A 13,879-nucleotide genomic window follows, 5' to 3' on the forward strand; every position below is an offset into this window, starting at 1 on the left:
CAGCTTAACCAGCTTTCCCAGCCTGAGAGGACCAGTTTAAACCAGTTTCTAAAACCAGCTAGCACCAGCCAACCAGCTTATACAAGCCGGCCAAGCTGGTGGGCTGGTTTAGCTGGATTTTTCCCATTGTGCACATTTTTCTGGCTTACGATCTGCCAGGACCTTTCACTGTTGCCAAGTGTTTAAGTTTTTCTAACTCTGAAGTCATACACAGCTTCCGGGTCCAAATGATCTCAAATGCAAATAACAGAAAAATCACATGAATATGCATTCGTATCATAATGCCAAACTACCAAAAACACCTGATCCTAGTCTTTATCTCCATAACGAAATCCAAGATGACCAGACCATGGATTCATGGACAGTGTTGGGGAAAGTTACTTTTAAAAGTAATGCATTACAATATTAAGTTACTCCCCAAAAAAGCGTTAGTTACTTTTCATGGAAAGTAATGCTTACATACTTTTGCGTTATGTATTCTTTCTTTCTTGGTTGAGGCTTGATCTTTTTCAGGCCTTGCAGGTGGCTTTTATGACTGAGAAGTTCTGTATTCAGAAATTGCATATTTCCATTGCAAAAATGTCAAGCTCAGGCGTGCACGCATATAGTGCATTAACCATAACACGTTCAGTTTAATGCAGTACATTATTTTTTTACATCAAATTATTTAAACTAAAGCTTGTATGACTTGTTTAAAAAAGAAAAAAGTAACAAAAATATTAATGTGTACATTTATAAAGTAAAGCGTTACTTTACTCGTTACTTCAGAAAAGTAATATTATAACATAATGCACGTTATTGTAATGCGTTACCCCCAACATGGATTTATATATTGCTATTGGTGATTTTGTGAGCTTGGTGTACATTGTCAGTTTATAAAATGTTCATGTAAATGTATTTAAGATCCTCTATTGAAATGAGTGGAGGCTTGGTACAGGAAACAGTATTCCTTACGTTATGACTTAACAAGCGGATAGTTTTAATGCAAAAGTCTAATTCTAATTCACAAATGTATTGTTTTTTTCAGCAGGGGTGGTATTTACAGTAAAACCACATGGATTACAAATGTACACTTTTCTCTCTATAGTAACCATACTCCAATTGAGCTATTTTTAGTAAAACCACAGTAACCAAAATTCAATACAGTACAAGTAGGTTGCTTCAGAGGCATAAGGTACTGTATGCATCAGTAAAACACTTAAAGGAAATTTACTTTTTATTTTTACTTAAGTACTTTTGAAAGCATGTACTTCTTTAATTAAGTAAGAATCTGTGTTTACCACTTTCATTTGTAGTGGGGTAATATTTGACCCTTATTATCTGTACTTTTACTCAAGTAAGGAAGTTGTGTACTTTGTCCACCTCAGTCTATCGCCACATAACGGTCACGTCTGGGAGACGGTGTACATAGCAACATTTCGTTGACCCTGGGACAACATTTCAATCAACCAGATTTCAGAAACAAGTTCACAGTTTGTTTCGAGTTTAAAGAGGATATTTCACAAGACTGTTTTAAGATGTTAAATAAATCTTTGGTGTCCCCAGAGTACATATGTGAAGTTCTAGCTTAAATATCATATATATATATATATATATGATTTTGGGTATGTCTTGGGTATGTCTTTTAAAATGCAAATGAGCAGATCTCTGTACTAAATGGCAGTGCTGTGGTTGGATAGTGCAGATTAAGGAGCGGTATTATCCCCTTCTGACATCACAAGGGGAGCTAAATTTCAATGACCTATTCTTTCCTATGCTTGCAGAGAATGGTTTACCAAAACTAAGTTACTGGGTTGATCTTTTTCACATTTTCTTGGTTGATAAAAGCACTGAGGACCCAATTATAGACCTTAAAGTCAGCTTTTCATGATATGGCCCCTTTAAGATTACAACCAGTATTGATTGTACTAAAAGTGCACATTTATGTTATGTTTGACAAATGTGTATTTTATTCTATTTATTTATGTATTCATTTTCCAGTTTTATGTGTTTTACCTTTTCATGTAAAGTTGCTTGAAACATTGCAATATTGTAAATATGTGACCATTGGTCTGTTTTTCTTATGTCGCTTAATACACCTGAGATCAAATCTAATGGGATCTCGCTAATTATGATCTCCCTTATTCGGTTCTTTGAAAATCCCTGCTGTTGATGATTAGTATTGCAGGATTGAATTATCTGAGACCATTGCGTTCATGCACTGCATGAAAAGGCAAAACATATCGATAGTAGAAACATTGATCAGCAACGTTGTGATTGGCCGGTTGTTACAACGGCCAAAGAACACGCCCATATTTAACCCCTGCAGTGCGCGAGCTATTGATGTAAGTTTATAGTGAACTTTATTTGTAAACCCAGCTAAAGCTATTTTTGTACATAAAATCACCCTACATAATGTAAAATACTATGTGAAAATATAATCTTGATATTTTATACATTCTTATACATTAATGTGAAAGATTGACATCAATGATTGTAATCAAACTTTGATACACCTAAAGTACTTTAAGTCTCTTTTAAAAACAGTTAAATGTTTTGTCTCTTAATAACAGCAACTCAAAAAGCAGAATAAAAAACAGGTTGTGTTCCTGCCTCTTCATATGATGTCAGAAAACAGAAAAGCTGTCTCTAAAATGATTGATAGTACAGATCATCTCTGGAGGCAGTTTCTCTTTCTTAAACCCACAGCCAATGCAACACTTTCATTGCTGATACATGAACTTGAAATGAAATGACTTCTCTTTGTATTGAATTGTAGTTTATTATAAGATGGTGTTTCCCTCTCTTTTGTGCAGTTGTAGATAATACACCAACACTTTCAGCAGTTCCCAAGAATAAATGAAGTATGCATGTACCTAAATAAGTTTACTTTGCATTATTCTGTCCGACTGCAGCAATATTAGGCCTCTAGCAGGAGTCCACATGAAGTCCTGCATCTGCTGAATCTGCACAGAAAAGGGTAGTAAACAAGATAAAGATATGTGGCAATATGTGGCATATGTGCAAAAAACTTCTCTGGTTATTTACAGGAAAGGGACAGGGTAACATCTTTGTAGACAGAGTTTTAAAGATAAAATAGATAAATTACCAAGCAAACATTTCATGCATGACACTTAACTTGACAATCTAAAGACAAAACTAAAATAGGAGAGGAGTTGATTCAAGGGAAAACTATTTCACACTGAGTTATATTTTTATTGTAGATCACATCTAGAATTGCTGGTTTTTATAAAGGAAAATTAAAATGAATGTGGTCATAAGCATGTTTGCCTTGTGATAATCAAAATACCTGCTCCACAAAAACAAGTTGCACAAGCACAAAAAATATATTTTCTAGGTAACACTTTACAATAAGGTTCATTATAGTTAAATACATTCGTTAACATCAACTAATAATGCACTTATACAGCATTTATTGATCTTTGTTAATGTTAATTTCAGCCATTACTGATACTTTATTGAAATCTGGCATTAAGAAATAAAGGAAGAAGAAGAAGAATTCAAAAAGCTGTTTATATCAGTCATGCATTTTACGGGACTGCGCTTATATAATGGAGAATATGACTGCGTCAGTGTTTCCGTATCACCTCCGCTTTAAAAGATTCGATCTAATCTTGTCAACATAAAGTAAACCTGACTATGACAGCAATTCTAGCATGAGCTTCGAAGAACCAAATAATCCAAGATCAACAAATCATCAACAATCGAATCCAACTGAATAATCCACATAGGAAGAACGGACCCCATGCCAGTTAAAATAAATATAATATAAATATTAAAAAAATAAATGTGTATTTTTTACATAAAAAGCATCCTATATAATGTAAAGAATATTCTGTGAAAATATAACCTTGATATCTTTAATAATGTCTGATAAGATCATGTCAACGATTGTGAAATCAAACTTTGATGCTCCAAATCCCATCATATGATTATGAGACTTGAATCTGGATTTCACAGACAGGGTCACAAATAATTAAATTTAAATTGAACTTAAACCAATAACAATAAAAAAACCTCCTGTCATTATGTTTATGATTCGGTGATGCTTCATTTTTACATAAATTGCATAATTTATACCAGTATGTCCTTAATCATTGAACATGCCAGAGATGTTCTTTAAACTTTATATGGTGCTGTTATGTAATAAAGGTTCAGAACATCATACTGTGGGTTTGTTATGTTTGTCCTCTCTCTTCATCCTGGGTTATACAATAAAACTTTGTTTATAATTTCCTTACTGTTCATAATAACATTGAAGCGCTAATCTCTTGTCTCTGTAATAAACCTGACAAATATTTACAAAGGGTTATTGTCTCTGACTGCTAAGGTGGAAATGAATGTACTGAAAGTAAAGACACATCATGTAGATTGGATTTCTTGGATTTGTTCCAGATTGAACATTCAGATATTAACAGCGGTTTAAAGCTGTTTCCTGTTACCAAGAACACTAACGTGAATGAACGTGTGACTTGTCACATAGACGGAAGTTATTTTTGCCTAAAACCAGTTGTGTCATTTATATCGCAACCTCTCTCTCTGACACTGAAGCTGCGTTATTTATCACGCACAACAGTATTAGTAAAGAAAGGTCTAAAGGTTCAACAGGGTCACTCATTCATATCACTTCAGATCAAATCAAATCACTGGATATTGAAGATTTGCAACATGTGAATGTTTTACATATTGAATCAGAAAAGAGAACTGGGTGGTGTCACGAAAGATCAGAGATTATTTTAAGTGTTAACGCCAAAAATGAATGAACCCTTTTTGACCCAACGCTGAAAACTTTTGGGATTATTGCTCACAATAAATTACTCATTTCAAAGATGAATCACATTCTCAGTGCATTTGTGTGATTTATTGAAACTTATTACAATGTTTTATTGTTTAAAAAACACATTATTTTCCACATACTGTAGTTTTTTGTAGCTCCAGATATACTGCTTACTTCAAACTAATTAAATGTAAAAAAAAAACATTGATTTGAAAAGCTCTGTGTCCCTGATTGGCCAGCTAATCTGTACGTTGTGATTGGCCTGAAAACCTCTGACGTCAGCAGGAAATGTGACGCTCCTTACCATGTTTAAAAGATCTGCTTGCTAACAGGAGTTAACTTCTAGTCATAAGCGGGAGGAATTATGATAATGTCGGTCTTGTCCACGTCAACAGGACCAGGAAGTAAACTGTTGCCTACAATCCGTGTGTTTGTTGTAGTCCAAGAAAACAGATTTACATTGAAGACGATAACTCGCGCCATTGTTTCCTTTGGGGTTTGTACCTTTTGCATATTATTAACATGTACTAATACACAATTACACATAAAAGAAAATGTAAAATCATGAAACGGACCATAGTTAGTCTTTAATAACACATATTACATTATATTTACAAATAGTGTGTTCATGACTTTTGTACGTCTTGTTTCATCTAAAAAAACGAAAGTAAACACGTTTCTTCACAGAAGGTCTGTGTTCGTTAAAAAGGAGCAAATTTTTCAAATCAATCAATATTTAATGTTTCTTACCTTACTTATGAGGCAAATAGCTGTGTAATAAGCTGCATAATGTATAGGCAGCAGGTTGTTATCGTGAAATAAGCCTCTTTTGTACAGTATGATTCAAAACCCTGATTATACCATTGGAGATTATTTCTGCAATAACAACCTGCTGCCTACACTGTAAAAAATACTTTGCTGCCTTAAATTTTTTTGTCAAATCAACTCAAATTTACAAGTCATGTCAACAGAGATGAGTTGTCACAACTTAAAAAATATAGTTGAGAAAAGTCAACTTAATTTTATAAGTTATAACAACTCACCAGTAGTTATAACAACTCATCTCTAGTCAAGATAAATAATAGTAAGTTGAAATGACTTGTAAATCCGAGTTGATTCAACAAAAAATTTTAAGGCAGCAAAGTATTTTTTACAGTGTATACATTATCCCTTACTTACCATTTCCTTTATTTCCCCCTATTTCAACATCGGTGTAGACATGCTGTAACAAGACAGATAGGTTGATATGTAAAAACTCTTAAGATCTCCACATTCAACAGGATTAAAATGCTAACCAGTTTTAAATATTACCATTACCATGTACTTACTGCTCAGCTGCAGTAATAAATACAGTCAGTCTGGAAATGGCTCCAGTTTTGAGAAGATTCAATTATTCAAAGAGCTTATTGGGTTTGGAGAAACTCAGCTAAATGAGGAAGGGATGGAAATCCATCTGAATCTGAAAGTCTTTCACTGACTGACTTATGCACACCAGCAAGCTATAGCCAGAATTTCACCGTCTATGTTAACTATAGACCAGATACAGCATAGTGACTAAAAAAAGTATATACTATAGTCTATACTGCAAAAAATTATTTTCAAGAAAAAAAAATCTTAGAATTTTTGTCTTGTTTTCAGTAAAAACATCTAAAAATTCTTATATCAAGATGTTTTTCTTGATGAACAACATGACCCAAGAAAATAAGTCTAGTTTTTAGACCAAAAATATCAAATTTAAGTGATTTTGTGCATAAAACAAGCAAAAAAATCTTGAACATTTTTCTTAAACACTAAATTCAAGAAAAAAATCAAGAAAAATTAGCTTACACCATTTTTTGCTTGTTTTATGCACAAAATCACTTAAATTTGATCTTTTTGGTTTCAAAACTAGACTTATTTTCTTTGGTCATTTTGCTCATCAAGAAAAAGCATCTTAATTTAAGATTTTTTTTGATATTTTTACTGAAAACAAGACAAAAATACTAAGTTTTTTTTCTTGAAAATATTTTTTTGCAGTATAAGTAACTTGCTTCAAACCAAAATAAACTTGAAACTCGTTTTTGCCAAATAACTTGATGTCTTATATTCCATCATGTAAGCAAAGTCAACAGTGATTACAAGCTGTTTGCTTTTATTTATTTGATTTCATCTATGTTTTGGGTATGGTCTATTAAACTTGGACTGACAGTCCAAATTTTGCCTTGTTTTAGCCCTCTGGGCTTTGTTTAGACCATAGACTGTAAAAAATAGTGTCCATGACGTCACCCATAGGTTTGTGAAGAGTTTTTTTGAAGCCAATTGTTTGCAGAGCCTGCCGTCTTCATCTTGGCAGCGTATCACTCGCGGATAACCAAAAATAGGTAAAGAGGCGGGACATGGGTGAAGCTAAGGTGACTGGTTGCTGAAACTTAAAGGTTTAAAGGATTAGTAAATTTTCTTTAAAAAAAAAAAATAATGCAGATAATTTACTCACCACCATGTCAAAATGTTGATGTCTTTCTTTGTTCAGTCAAGAAGAAATTATATTTTTGAGGAAAACATTCCAGAATTTTTTCATTTTAATGAACTTTAATGGACCCCAATACTTAACCGTTTTAATGCAATTTAAAATTGCAATTTCAAAGGACTCTAAACGATTCCAAATGAGGCATAAGGGTCTTATCTAGCGAAACAATTGTCATTTTTGGCAAGAAAAAAAAATGCACTTTTAAACCACAACTTCTCGTCTTCCTCCGGTCCTGTGATGCGCCAGCGCGACCTCACGTAATTGCGTAATGACATGGAAAGGTCACGTGTTACATATGTGAAAAGCACACTTGTGGACCATTTTAAACAATAAACTGACACAAAGACATTAATTAGTATCATTTCACATACAACAACGTCGGAACGGTCCTCTTTCTCCACACTGGGGGCGTAGTTTCGCATACATCATCCGTGACCTCTTGACGTGATGACGTATTGCGTGAAGTCACGCTGGCGTGTCACACGACTGGAAGAAGATGAGAAGTTGTGGTTTAAAAGTGCATATTTTTATTGTCAAAAATGACAATCGTTTTGCTAGATAAGACCCTTATGTTAGGAGTCCTTTTAAACTGCAATTTTAGTGTTGGGGTCCGTTAAAGTCCATTAAAATGAGACAAATCCTGGAATGTTTTCCTCCAAAAACATAATTTCTTCTCGACTGAACAAAGAAGGACATCAACATTTTGGATGACATGGTGGTGAGTAAATTATCTGGATTTGTTTTTTATTTAAGAAAATGGACTAATCCCATGGGCGTCGGAACCATTATACGTGGGTGGGACAGGACCCACCCACTTTTTAAGACCAATGATAATGGACCCACCCACTTTTTCTCTAATTTAGCGCATTTGTCTGTTCACTTATCAAAGCGCTGTTAGTCCAAATCCATTCCACTAGAGCAGGGATCCCTAACCTTTGCTTTTTTTACACCGCGGACCCGTTTCAGCTTTTAAACATAATTCGCGGGGGTGAGTGGACGCTGAGTTGCTGTTCGAACAAAGTGCTGAAAAACCTCCTTTGCCAAATGTTTTAAACAGAAGTAAATGTCAAACAACCATGCATTAGGAAAATTAATAACTGCTTTATTTATAGTATATTTTCTATAGACGTGTAAACCCATATTATAGCGGATTATTTTACTTTCATTGTTTCACGAGTTTGCCTGCCCATTTAGTCTTAATAATTAACGGTAAACGAACTTAGCTTGGTGTTCTTAAAGGCAGCTCGAACCTTAGGTCGGACTCGAGCCCCAAGTTCAAGACACAGAAGAAAAATAGGAGGAGATGATGAGGAGAGATGCCAGAAGAATTGCGTCTGTCGCGGAGGCACAGACACTCCCGTTTTGCTTTTAATGATAATTAACACAGCACTAAATGTGGTTCCTTTCAAACGTTAAAAGTGTGGGCTAATCGTTAAAATATTATTACTGCTGTAAAATAGTTTATTTTGATTATGGCACGATCGCTGGATAATTTTCAAGTTTTTTTTTTACAGAAGCCAATTACTTTTCATTTGCGACATGAACGTCCTCACGTATTGTTATTATTTGCGAGGTACATTTGCAGATAATTCATAAAGTTATACCTCTGTTTAATCGATTGTGTTTTAGAAGTACACATGCTCAAACTCTTATGACAGCATTGTTTCCCGACGGATACCATAAAATAAAGTGATCTCATTTCCAGAATCTCATATTTATATTTCTCTAAGAGAGAGAAAGAGAAATTGGGTATAACAAATAAAAAAGGTATACAAAAGTTGTATCAGTTTACCTTCATTCGTTTTTTTACCTTTTATTTCCTCAAAATAAAAAATAAACATTGTAGCCTACTGTCAGCAGAGTAGAGAAAAAAAAGGACACAGAGAAAGATAAATGAAACATGACATCTGTCATTATTTGCAAAATATTTAAAGGGCTATTACCAGAATTTCGACCGTAATAGGCTACTGTCTTTAATTTAATAAACGCAAATGTTCAGGCTAATTAAAAGAAAACATGAAAATGTCATCTATTGCAGTAAATGTATTTTTTTGGGGGTGGGGGGGGGTTATGTGGGGACCCACCCACTTTTCATTTGCTTCCGACGCCCATGACTAATCCTTTAATATAATTTAAATGGATGAGTTACAAAAATATTCGCCTCTTACAGTTGACATGAAGGGCAAAATTAGACCAAAATCACTTTTTTTTCCAGGCTGTAAACATTATTTATGCTATTAAGTAAGGGCATTTTAACTTGAGGGTCTATGAGTTTCTAGTGGCCAGTCGATGAATTGCAGTTTAAGTCACTTCTGTATTTGTCAGGGATTTGACTCGAACGAACCCAAGCACAGACAGAGGTATGAAACACTAACAGATTTTATTTAACAAAAACATAATCAACATTAATGAGAATTACAAACACTAATGTTACATTTGAAGCGAGGCTTCAGAGCTTGTGTTGAGCAAAAGTGGGCGTGCCAGATGAAGCATCGATTCGAAGCTTGTGTTGTTAACATAGAAATCACGTGACCATGACAAACAAAGCTTCACTTTCTGCTCAATCAAGTGCGCGCTTCGCTTTGCGTGTCAGTTTGAACCCCAGAGGTTTTTTTAACAGTTATTTGCATTTTAGTCCCACATTATACTTTACAGATAGTATTGCATGTACATATACTTGTGCGCGTAAACATTATTCAATAAAATACAGTATTAAATCGTATGAATATCAACTCTTATTTATTAATACTGAAATTTTTGCCACACTTCAATGAGTAAATACATTTATTGGATTGACCATTCACACACATGTAGTCTAAGCTTTATTTGTACACATTTTATTAAAATTAATCTGAATTTCATCAGCTTGTTGCTTCAGTGACAAAGCTTCTTCCAGAAGCGACTGCTATATGTTTTATTAACCAAAAGATGGCGCTGTTTTCGACACCCTCGTTGAGGCTTCGAATCTTGGTTCGACACAATAAGGGAAGTATCGGTGCTTCATTCGATGCTTCGTTTCCCCATCACTACTAAGAAGAATACTAACAATAAACTAGACTAGAAACTGAACATTTAACAATAGACTGATTTTACTTGGACAGGAGATCATGACTGAAACAGGAACGACACAAAAAGATACCAGACTGAACAAAAAGCACAAGGACTTTAAATAGGGGCAAATTATGAGGGGAACAGGTGACAACAATAAAGACAAGGGAGCGGGGTAAAAGTGACAAGACACGGGAAACACGCGGTCCAGTACAAACAACAAGGAGACAACGTCTTACCACACAAAACATTGTACTTTCAGTACCCTGCCATACTGAACTAGATACTAAACAAGATCCTGACTCGATCCTGACAGTATTGGCTTCGTCAGAGAGATCGAAAGGTTGCTCCTTGGTTTTGGACGTCTTTTATATGCAAAATTGCTCGCTGGGACTGTGTGTGTGTCAGTGATATTTTATTCTAAACTCTGTGTATCTGGGATTATCTTGATCACTATCAAAGCCATGTGAAAGAGTCTTTTCAGAGACGTCAGGTATCAGTGTTTGGATTGTTAGAAACTTGTATGAGAAAACAGAGTGTATTATCATGGACACGGAGAAACTGATGCAAACATACTGTATGAGTCATAGAGGTCATGTTATTACTCAGAATGATAACCGAATAAGGCTAAAATCAATTACTGAATCTATGATTATATGATATGATTCTCAGAAACGAAGTGTTATTCCCCGTTTGTCTATAAAATGAAATTAATTTATTATTTATTACAAGTACCTAAATACTAACACCTTTTATTAATGTGACAGACATCTATAAAGTTCAGCTAATGTGGTACACCACATGTTTTTTTTCCGATAAGTGTATTTCATAAAGATTAATTACAATACTGCTCACAGCAGATCAATTCAAATCTGACTTCCTTATTAAACTTCAATTCAAACTCAAATCCCGAATGCCTTTTGCTACCTCGATTCAACCACAAAAATGTGTTTCTCAATTTAGATAAATTTCAGATAAAAGTGAAGACACTATTGAGGACATCAGGAAATGACATTTTAATGTTTTAAATGCACATGTTGTACGCTTGCATCATTGAGCTGACAGTAAATTTCTCTCAAGCGTTCGTGTGGTTTGCTGCATCGGCAAAAAATTTAGCAATCTGTAGCGGTCATTCAGGAAGATTCAGGCCAATATTTGAAGTGAGAGTTTCGGTTCCCCTGTTGGGTCAAACTGGATTCTTTTGGGGTTTTTCATCTGGTTTATAAAGTCAAAATAAAGAACTAACAGCAAATTTTGTAAATTTTCTATTTTTGATATTGACTCCTGTTGTACATTATTTCTGTTTACATGATGTGTCGACACATTAAAAACTTTATGTATTTTTATACGTCAATCTTTTCAACCTGGTCTCACGGTTGGTAGTATTAATATATAACTTTCAATAACACAAAACGCATTTTTGGTACATTTATGTAGATGCTAAAGAAAAATAAGAAAAAAATAAAAATAAAAAATAAGAAAAATCCAGATATTTACTCACCACCATGTCATCCAAAAAGTTGATGTCTTTCTTTCTTCAGTCCAAAAGAAATTATGTTTTTTGAGGAAAACATTGCAGGATTTTTCTCATTTTAATGGACTTTAATAGAGCCCAACATTTAATACTTAACTCAACACGTAACAGTTTTTTTCAACGGAGTTTCAAAGGACTATAAACGATCCCAAACGAGGCATAAGGGTCTTATCTAGCAAAACGATTGTCATTTTTGACAAGAAAAATAAAAAATATGTACTTTTAAACCACAACTTTTCGTGTAGGTCCGGTCCAGCGCGCCCTTACGTAAATGCGTAGTGACGTAGGGAGGTCACGTGTTATATATATAAAACGCACATTTGCGGACCATTGTAAACAATAAACTGACACAAAGACATTAATTAGTATCAGTTGACATACAACGTCTGAACGGTCCTCTTTCAAGGCGCTTGTAAACACTGGGGCGGAGTTTCGCGTTCGTCCTCTGTGACCTCTTGACATCATGACGTATTGCGTGGGGTCAGCTGGCGCATCACGACCGGATCTACATGACGAGAAGTTGTGGTTTAAAAGTGTATATTTGTTATTTTTATTGTCAAAAATGACAATCGTTTTGATAGATAAGACCCTTATGCCTCGTTTGGGATCGTTTATAGTCCTTTGAAACTCCGTTGAAAAAACTGTTAAGTGTAAATGTTGGGCTCTATTAAAGTCCATTAAAATTAGAAAAATCCTGCAATGTTTTCCTCAAAAAACATAATTTCTTCTGGACTGAACAAAGAAAGACATCAACATTTTGGATGACATGGTGGTGAGTAAATTATCTGGATTTTTCTTTTAAGAAAATGGACTAATCCTTTAATCATTGCATTAATACGTTTTTACAGCTTCAAAACATAAAACTTTTACAAACTTTCATATCATAAAGATTGCTGTATAATTTCCTTTTAACCATTTTAGCAATATTGTTACCACCCAAACCCTACTCCAAACTTTACCCTATACCCAAACCCTTTTTATACCAAATAATAATAATAATAATAATAATAATAATATGTTATATTATTTAATGTAATAGACAGAAATCTGTAGAATTTTTTTGTAACAATATAGCATTTAAAAGATACTTTGAGCCGCTAATACAGTCCTACCCAAAATCATGTACTATTAGAAATAACAAGCATAACAGACAGACAAGTGTAATCACAATAACTTATTTACTGCGAATTTTCAAAAACAATACCAAAAGTAGTTAAAATGCCTACGTGCTTAAGCCCACGAGAACGTTAATCCGGCTTCTCTCTGTCAAGGAGCGCACTTCAAATTTTTAAAAGTGCATCGACTGAAAAATGGAAATGTCGCAAATCTGTGATATCACACAGGAGCGAATTAGCGTTTGATATCAATGCCATAAAGCAATGTGTCGTAAAGCTTCTTGAGGTGCAATAATTGAATTAAAATTGATGACAAACACAATATTTGACGTTTGCAGTCACGGCTGAGAAATGGAATAAAGATGAAGGATAAAGGGCTGAATTTGGATCTGTTCCCCGCAACCGTATGACTTTTAAAGATGTTAATTGCAGCACGTCAAAGATTGAAATCATAATGAAATGAATGGCTAAAATTAGACTTTGATGCTCATTGTCTCTTTTGATTTGATTTTTGAAACTGTTATATGGTTTTTACAGACTGGGTCACATATACAAAATTTTTTTTGTCATAACTGTGCTGCTGTTTCTCACATATTTAGACATTTGTATCCATTTATAATTGCTATAGAAAAGGGCTGGATGAATAAATACAGAATGGATACCTATTTATTATAGATAGATATATACACAATATCCACTTCAGGTATATAGATAAAATTGTGTTGAAATATTTGCCTGCAAACTTAATTTTTAGCAAGTGTTACAACTAATAAATTAAGGGTGAGTTGTAAAATTTGCACTTCTGTCACGTTTGGTGTAATTGTCCAAGAATGGTAAGTACTAGAAACAAACTTCATGTTCATTTGTAGCAGAGATGTGTGTGTTGCTTGTGTAAAAAT

The 13,879-nt window shown here is 34.1% G+C and overlaps 1 protein-coding gene across 1 annotated transcript in view; it reads right to left on the minus strand.

Annotated features, from left to right (window-relative positions):
* Positions 1 to 2,788: 2,788 nt before the first annotated feature.
* iglon5 (IgLON family member 5) overlaps positions 2,789 to 13,879 on the minus strand; it is a 222,651-nt gene continuing 211,560 nt past the window's right edge. The window contains exon 8 of the mRNA XM_065298943.2: positions 2,789 to 2,945. Coding sequence (XP_065155015.1) covers positions 2,908 to 2,945 — 38 coding nt within the window. The 3' untranslated portion in view covers positions 2,789 to 2,907. The remainder of the gene's footprint in view (positions 2,946 to 13,879) is intronic.

This window comes from Paramisgurnus dabryanus, chromosome 13, assembly GCF_030506205.2.
Source record: "Paramisgurnus dabryanus chromosome 13, PD_genome_1.1, whole genome shotgun sequence".
Classification (NCBI taxonomy): domain Eukaryota; kingdom Metazoa; phylum Chordata; class Actinopteri; order Cypriniformes; family Cobitidae; genus Paramisgurnus; species Paramisgurnus dabryanus.